Source organism: Acanthopagrus latus, chromosome 14 (assembly GCF_904848185.1).
Source record: "Acanthopagrus latus isolate v.2019 chromosome 14, fAcaLat1.1, whole genome shotgun sequence".
In the NCBI taxonomy this organism is placed as follows: Eukaryota; Metazoa; Chordata; class Actinopteri; order Spariformes; family Sparidae; genus Acanthopagrus; species Acanthopagrus latus.
In genome coordinates, this window is record NC_051052.1 from 7,018,789 (window position 1) to 7,027,809 (window position 9,021).

Here is a 9,021-nt window from a genome sequence, read left to right on the forward strand (position 1 = left end):
TCTCCCTATTTAAACCTACCAAATAACCTTGACGGCTAAACGAGATTAGAAAACTGTATCAGTGACGGAGGCGTTCAGTTTGAGTCACGGATTTTGATCTGTTTTCAGAGCGTGAACTCCAAATAAAGGCGTATTTTATATTCACGTGTTCGTTTGCTGTTGTTGTTGACTCAGCAGCTTCTGAAGTGAAACAGTTTATAACTCCGTAATCTTAAATGTGTCACATCAGAGTGATGAATTCACTCTAATGGGTAAATGCACAGCAGGTCATCGTATATTAACCACAGCAGTCCATTGTTTATTAAGTATAATAGTGTGTATTGTTTGGCAAGACAAGTGGGAATACACCATCAAAGAAAATGATCAGCCCTGTGTAAATAACACCCAGAAACGTATTACTCAAGCACACGATCCAGAAAGTCCTTTCTCTATACCTGTCTAATCTTGTTCAGGGTCAAGAAGAGGTTGGAGCCTGTCCCAGAGTGCACTGCGCTCAAAGGCAGGGAAACACCCTATATTCAGGTCACCAGTCCATCACAGTCGGCAACACAAAGCCCAAGCAAACACATCCACGCACGCAGAGTCATTTGTAAAAAAAAAAAAGATTACTGGAGCACTTGCAAGAAGAGGGGAATGCAGTTCTTAACATCCGCACCAGTGAGGATCTGCAGTGAAAAGCACACACATTAGAGTTCAAACAGATGATTCACCACGTCTGGAAACACTCACGCCTCCAGCAGCTGCCTACCTGAGACACTGAGCGTCTCGTTGAACGTCGCCATCTTCCCGGTGTACGTGTTCTCGGCCTGGCAGCTGATGGACTCTTGGGAAACGTAGCGGTTCACGGTGATGTCGATGCCGCTCCCCGTCACCGTTTTCCCGTACAAGGTCCACGTGAAGCTGCACGACGGAGTGCACTCGGCCGAGCACGTGAAGCTCGCTGGGACCCCTACTTCAAGGCTGCCTGGTCCCGAAATGATCACAGCCTTCGGTCCGTCTGCAGGAGGAGAAACACGAACACAAACCAGAGGTCTGTTTGCCCAACAGAACCAAAACAGGTAGAGATGTGCGTCATCAGCCATTTAAAGAGGATCGTCTCTGACTTTGTCTCACCTGGCACCACCACCGTGGTCGCAGCCGTTCGGTTTCTCTTTGTCACCGAGTTGAAGGCCACACAGGTGAGGGCAGTCTCATATGGAGGCGTCACAGGTGTGAACGATATGGAGGCGTTCCTAGAAAGCAGCCCGCCGCGGTAGAACCAGGTGGTGGAGCAGACGGGGAAGCAGTCGGTCAAACACTGCAGCTCTGTCGTGGATCCGTCCATGGTGAACATCTCCTGGCCTACGGGCTCTTTGTTGGGTTTCACAATAAGCACCTCACCTGGACCGTCTGGAAAAGTAAGACGACGTGTTAGAATCCTCAGTTCTGATTGGTTATCAACAAATTTTAGCGCCATGATGGGGCTGGACATTTTGCTTAGACTGAGATGAGAAGACTGATGCGGCTCACTGCTACAAGCAGCAGCTCACTAGCTTAGCCTAGCATTTGGACTAAAAACAGCTAGTCTATGTGCTAGACCAATTACTCCAGACTGTTTTAACATTTTGCGTTAGCTAAAACCGTCTTGTATTCCACAGCTTTCTTGCAGCAGCATCTTGATTCACAGATCATTAGTTCAAATGCTTTGAACCTCGTGATTTTCATGACCCGGGTGTACTCACAGTTAACTTGCATCACATAGCCAACCGACAGGATGGGGGCCCCGCCCTCCTCCACTATTTCCACTGAGTCGTAGTAGAGCGTCTGGTTGCCTCCCTCTACTACTAAACATTGGTATAACCCGCCGTCTGCTTGCAAGACAGGACTGAAGGTCACTGTGGCGTTGTCGGCAGAGAAGTGCACTCTTTCAGATGCAAGGATTTGCTGATTGTTCTTGAGCCACGTGATGGAGGCTGGGTCCTGAGTGCCAACACACTGCAGAGAGAAAGGTTCCCCTGCAACAGGTGGGGCCTGAGAGCTGGGACGCACTGAGAATGGATCTGTGAAGAGAGGATGTCATAAAGTCAGGTGACTTTGATGAACATTTACTGTGTCCACAATCTTACACCATAAAACACTATTCTAACCAAGACAGGATCTGTTGAAGATCAGGTGGGAGCAGCATCAGAGACTCACCGATGACAGTGAGGTTCTTAGTGGTGGTGATAGTGGCGTTAGACAACGTGTTGGTGACCTCACAGGTCAGAGACTCAGTTTTGGAGTAGTCACTGAAAGTGATCTCCAGGTAGCTGTCAGAGTTTGCCACCTCCTCCCGGACAATCCTCCCCATGTACTTCCAGGTGAATTCACAGGATGGGTTGCATGTGGCAGAGCATGTGAACTTGTACTGTTTGCCCATTACTACTGCACTGTCACCAGTGATGATGATGTCAGATAAACCTAAAAGGTGTAAAACAAGACATTAGAATGAATTGCAGCCAAGTGTGCAATCAAATTTGCTGGATTGGCTCTATAAATGTCATTTACAGATAGATTCTAAGACAGTTGATGTCAGATGTATTTAAGGATTAGTACAATGGCTCAGAATGGCAAAGTTTTTTTTCCCCCATTCTGTCATTTCAATTGTATCTTCCTTAATGTTACTCAACACTCTCCTGGATGATGTAACAATCCTTTGGGTTTGTGTTATGATGGTCAGTTTTTAATCTGTTCCTCAGATATCATGTTTTGTCCATTATTATGGCATGGCAGATGGGTCTAAATGATACTCTACCCACGAGCCCATGAAGCAGAAGAGAAGCATCACATTCAAAACAGTTCGCCTTTACATTTGAGAAAACACAGCAGCATAGTTGCTGAATCCACCCACTTTTGAGTGAGTGGATTGATTTAAACTTCTAAACTGGTGCACATAACCAATTCTAAGCTCAGGGATTGGATCTATCTTGCAAAATACACCTTTGGAGTCATAATTACCCCACAATCTTTGCGCACACAGGCTTATACCTTTGACGTTTTATCATAGAATCAGATTTGTTCTTGTAGAGTTCTCAATCTTTTGCACGGTCCTCCCTCATCACAACTCTACTGACTGTTCATTCTCACTTTGTGGTAACTTCTTTGACATACTTGCCACCTGCACAAGCAGAGACTTGGAGACGTTGAGGTGAGGGACGGTGTCCCAAGCCTCACAGATCAGCGTTTCGGAGGAAACGGCAGTAGCAGGTGGAGTGACAGATATTGTGTTGCCTTGTGCGGTACTGTACGTGTCCTTATCCAAGACAACAGTCCATGAGTAGCTGCAGGAGGGGTAGCAGTAAGCTGAGCAGGTAAAGATGGATGCCACTCCTGCTTCCAGAAAGGCTGGACCGCTGATCTGTATGTTTGATGGCCCAGCTGAAACGTTGGAAATGGATTAGCTGAAGGTGATGCTCATAAAAAGACAAATGAGAACGTGCTCAGTTTTCTCATAATTACCAGTCATTCGCAGCGTCTTTTGGACAGTGACTGATATTCCTGTGGTGGGATTAAACGCCGTGCAGCTCAGGTTTTGGGTTGGCTGTAGCTCTTTAAGCTGCAAGCTCAGCTCCGAGCCCTGAGAGGTCACATTCCCTCTGGTCCAGGTGAACTGGCAGGTTGGGTAGCAGCTGGCTGAGCACTGGAAACTGTACAGCACTCCCACAGTTACTACGTCGACACCACTGATCGTTACTGAAGACGGCCCGTCTGTGGTTGGAGGTAGAGCAGACAGATAGACAGGTTGGCCTCTTTTATTTACAATATGATCATTTCCTTAGTATTCAACCAAAGAAAGTGAGAAGTACCATCTTCTTGTACCAGAAGACAGTACTAGTTGCCACTGTGTGGGTGGACCACTGAAAATGATATGCAGCAGGGTTTTTTTAGGTTTCCAGGCAATCACCTTGTGCAGAATTAACAAGTTACAGATAGAGTGGAAGGTCAATAAATATCATTTAACTCAGCACCAGCTGCCTCAACAAAGCCCGACCCAAACCCAGATAAGTAGCGGAAATGAAACAAATACATGAAAAACGTAGCACAGTCAGTTCTTGGTTTGTCCCAGGTCCACTTCTCCAACACGTTTGCCTCGCTACATAATGAGGTGGCTGGGATGACCATCGAATACTCACAGTTTACTTGCATCTTGTAGCCAATAGACTGGATGGGGGTCTGCCCCTCTGTGACCACACACTGGTATAAACCATCATCTGCCTGCAGGACAGGACTGAAGGTCATCGTGACGTTTCCGGGGGAGAAATGCACTCTTTCAGACGCAGGCATCGGGCCTTCATCCTTCAGCCACGTAATGGACGCCGGGTTCTGAGAGCCGACACACTGCAGAGAGAAAGACTTGCCTGACACCGGCTGGGCCTGAGAGGCGGGGCTCACTGTGAATGGATCTGTGCAGAGAGAACATTCAAAACGCCAGGCATGAACATGAGAGTCCGGGTGAGATTAACCTCTTGTACCGGACGCCATGTTTTTTGATTCAAAAGGTGGAGGCAATATGTCAGTCTCACCTTCAACAGTGAGGGTCATAGTGGTGCTGATAACGGCTTGAGATATAGTGTTTGTTGCCTCACAGGTCAGAGGCTCATTTTTCGAGTAGTCACTGAAAGTGATCTCCAGGTGATTGGCATACTTTGGCATCTGCCCCTGGTGTAAAATGGGTATCTGGATTTCGTCACCCATGAAAGTCTTCCCATTGTACCTCCAAGTGAACCGACAGGATGGGATGCATGTGGCAGAGCATATGTACGAGTACTGTTGTCCCATTACCACTGCACTGTCACCAGTGATGATGATGTCCGATGAACCTAAAGAGGGAGATGTAGAGAGACATTTGAATGTATTATGGTCATTTTAAAAGGTAACAATAGAATACGTGTGTCTGTCATTTACCAGATGGATCATATATAAACATCCTTTTACAGATTCATGGAATGAGATCATGGATGTGTTAATATTATAATGAATCCATGACAACGAGAGGGAAATAATATAGTTGTCTGCTGGTAAGCACTTTGTTTAACATCGCGAAAAAGGCTATTTTTCAGCATGTACATTATCAGGGAATAACGCAGCGGTCTTAATGAAAAAAAGTCAGTATTTCGTTGGCTGGTATCTTGGAGTGAGGATACTGTATGTAATGACAAATGAAAATATTGAGTTGAGCCTGACACATTTCTGGGTGCATGCGCAACCAAAACAGTCGCACCATGGAGGATTGCTTATCATTTAAAGTGATACAGGTCTATCAAGTTTGACATTGGATTGAGTTTTAAGCTTATTTAATTTCAAAATTATATACATTTAATTATTAGTTAGGCTTATATTGGCCTATCACAATCACCATATGTGTCTGAATACTTTTTTTTTATATAGGTGTTAAGAATTTCAAAATGTAATATAATGGTAATAAAACACAGTAATGAGTGTCAAAAGCAGCTTATCACAGGTCTGGATCACAGTGTAATATTTAAGTAAAGCAGCTACAGAGACAGAACTGGAATCAAACAACTCATATCTTTTCTGATAACCAAACTCCTAACGGCAATCGCACATATTTCTCTCATGCAATACACTCAATCAGGTTATTTGTCTTAAACGTTTGTTGCTTTTCGTTCAACTTTATGGATTGTTAATTGGAGATGAAGTTCGTTCACATACTTGCCACCCACAGAAACAGAGACGTGGAGGCGAAGAGGTGTGAGACGGTGTCCTGAGCCTGGCAGATCAGGGTCTCCGAGGTGACAGTTGTGGTCGGCGGTGTGACAGATATCGTGTTGCCTTGTGCCGTACTGTACGTCTCCTCGTCCAAGACCACAGACCACGAGTAGCTGCAGGACGGGTAGCAGTAAGCTGAGCAGGTAAAGTTGGCTCCAGTCCCTGAAGTCAGAAAGGCTGGACCGCTGATCTGCAGGTTTGATGGACCGGCTGAAAAGTTGGAAAGAGGTTTGGTTGAAAGTATTTCAACTGGAGGAACTCGTGAGTTTGAACTTGGTCATTCGTACCAGTCACTCGCAGCGTCTTGTGGACGGAGGCTGACTTCCCGGACGCAGGGTTGACCACCGTGCAGGTCAGGGTCTGTGGTGGCATTATGTGCAGGAGCTGCAGGTCCAGCTCGGGGCCCTGAGTGGTCACATTACCCCTCGTCCAGGTGTACTGGCAGGTAGGGTAGCAGTCAGCATAGCACTCGAAACCATACGGGATCCCCACTGTCACTACGTCGACCCCACTGATCCCCACTGAGGACGGCCCGTCTGCAAGATGCAGAACAGAAAAGGCTTAAAAGTCTTTTTCATCAATGCTTTACATTAAGTTATTTCTAACAAGCGTAGGTTCATAGGTCAGAAAGCCATACACACCACATATAATGCATTTGTTAACACTTGCTTAACACTATGCTTTAACAGATCTAAAGCCAGAACAGTGTCTCATCAACATGAATAAATCCTTAATTAGCCTCTTATTACACTTTTTTTCTTAAAGATTACAAGACATGCAGCAAGCATGGTAACATTTAATTTAACTGGTCTGTTAATTTCATTGTAAGTATGGGGAAATTACCATGTAGAATATTTAAAATGTTTAAAACTACACCCCTATAATAATAATTACTTAAATTGATCAAAAATCACCCCAACATCATTTCCTCATAGTACTCCAGTAAGCATTTGATAAAAAAACTGGCTGTGTCTTCAATTTCTGTTAGTCCAGCAGATCAGTCCAACTTTAGAACAAGTTTCCCTAAATGTCAATTGTAATTATTCAAGTTGGAGTCATTTTCAATACATGCTGGTAATTTGGGAGTAGAATCAAAGAAATCTGCTGCTTGGTAATTTCCATCCGCTTTACCATTCACTATCCAGACCTGTTGAATTAAATGTTACTGTTAAGTTCCAACCTTCGCTTAGTGTACTAAAAGCTAAATTTAAATAAAAATTAAATTACTAACATTTAACAACTGTTCTTTTCAGTAATTATCAATGTCTTATAATAACTTGATAATAACTGCAATAATCTAACTATATGTATTTCTTTATTATGCTATTATTAACACGCATATAGCTTTATTAACATCAATAAATGTTTTATAAGGTTTTATGTATTAGTATAACATTCCAACATTCTTTAATTTCCTTTAAATAAAGACATCATGCAACCCTTTATGTGCCATTTGTAAACATAAGAAAATACATACACATTAGAAATAGTAATTTGGGGTAATAATTAGAATTGAACGGGTCTTACATGAGGTCTCCTCCACGGCTCCACCCAGCTCAGTGTCACTGGCAGAAAAACCTTGGACGTAGGAAAAATAGCAAACGTTAACATTGCATCCACTGCAGACCAAAGCAAATAATAAATAAATACATGAAAACATATTAAAGAATGTCTAAAGTGACGAGGGTTCTGCTCAAATGCAGCTTGAGGCGAGCAGAAGACGAGCCAGCAGGGCGTCCTCTTACCTGCCAGGCAGGTGAGCAGCAGCGTGCAGACAGCGTGATGAACCATGGTGCTGCAGACGGTCTCAACAGCTCTGTAACTATCCACGCTCTTATAATACATTGGGAAAAGAAGGCCTTGCCCACTGTTATCACCCACTTACACAGAACGGAGACAATAGATGACCCAGTGTTCCTGGCACAGGAGTCCAACACGCTGGTTATCAGCTGGGCTCATTCTCTGCAGAGGGTGTGCGTACAGGCGGCCGACGTGCCGCGTGGTTTTTGTCTTCTGTGGCCTGTGTTTGTTTCTTTTGTGCCTGGAACATTAACCCAGTGTCGATAATGTGGCTCCTTCTTTTCTCTTATCTGCCTGCGGTTGCAGATGTGGAGATTTCAGACGCCATTTATCACAGCATCTTGATAGAGAACAACTCCAGCTGTCGACGAGATCTGATATGGAGGGTTCTGGTCATGTATTTACCTCAGCTGTATGTCATTGCTTTGGGAGATCAAAGCCGGGCGTCTCGTGACCTTTGGGGAAAATTTCAGGTGTTGTCAGCTTAAAGGTGCGATATGTAAGAAGTGGCCATCTGACGTGTTCATACTCCAAACCAACAGGGGGCAGCCTAGCTCGGTTAGATATGAGTAAACTTGCCTCAGTTAGTCGTGCAGCTCGTGGTCCAGACTGGGTTGTGTTGGTGTTTACACAGCTGGTACAGGAGCTTTGCATTAGTTAATATCTTATATGTTTTATTACTCATTTTATATGTCAGTTATGAATATTTTGATTGTCACCACCTGAAATGGTTATGGGGAACTTTTTATTTTTATTTGTTTGAAATTACATAGACACCCACACACAAAAAAAAACATACATGAAAAGTTCTGTTCCTGTGGCGTATTCAGCGGTTCATCCTCTTGTCTTTTCTCGTCCATTTTTTACCCATTTTTCTTGACATTGTTAGACATTCAGAATCAGAATCAGAATTTCCTTGATTTGTCCCACAAACGGGAGATTTCTTCATCACAGCAGCCAAAGGACAATAGTATTGTAATAAACATTAATCATAGTAAAAGAATAAACAATACAATAAAAAAGTTAAGAAATAGAAATAGACTCATGTGTTGTATATAAATGATATTTTATACTTTTAACAGTGTAATTGTAGCAGATATGGATATGTAAAATGGTCCAGTTAGTGCAAAAAACAGAGAAATGGGTTCTTTTCTGACATAGTGCACATGCCAGGTCTACTGGGAGCAGTGCTGGTTGTACATCCTCATATCCTGAGTTAACTGTCCCATATCTTATATTTCATTCACAATGTTCAGCCATTTATCTTGTGTTGGTGGTTCTGCCTAATACCATGATTTCCATTGAGGTTGTGTTTTCTTTTCTTTTCTTTTTTTTTTTTTGGGCTGGTTGGGTTAAAAGGGTTATGGGTGGGTCTCAGCTCAGGGTAGACCCCATTAACATTTGGCGCAAATCTAGATAAACAGACAGATCCGGGGCTGTTTTACCACTTTCTTTAACATTGTAGTCTTGTTT

At 43.7% G+C, this 9,021-nt stretch overlaps 1 protein-coding gene across 1 annotated transcript; it reads right to left on the bottom strand.

Moving 5' to 3' along the window:
• Positions 1 to 275: 275 nt before the first annotated feature.
• On the bottom strand, positions 276 to 7,608 carry LOC119032333 (hemicentin-1-like). Its single transcript, XM_037121386.1, has 13 exons — positions 7,494 to 7,608; positions 7,276 to 7,326; positions 6,036 to 6,284; positions 5,692 to 5,958; positions 4,542 to 4,838; positions 4,152 to 4,421; positions 3,478 to 3,726; positions 3,130 to 3,396; positions 2,176 to 2,439; positions 1,722 to 2,039; positions 1,114 to 1,389; positions 749 to 997; positions 276 to 665 (listed from the first exon to the last, which is right to left on the bottom strand). Exons 1-13 carry the CDS (start codon positions 7,591 to 7,593, stop codon positions 643 to 645), a joined length of 2,880 nt encoding a protein of 959 aa, XP_036977281.1. The 5' UTR covers positions 7,594 to 7,608; the 3' UTR covers positions 276 to 642.
• Between the last annotated feature and the right edge of the window lie 1,413 nt (positions 7,609 to 9,021).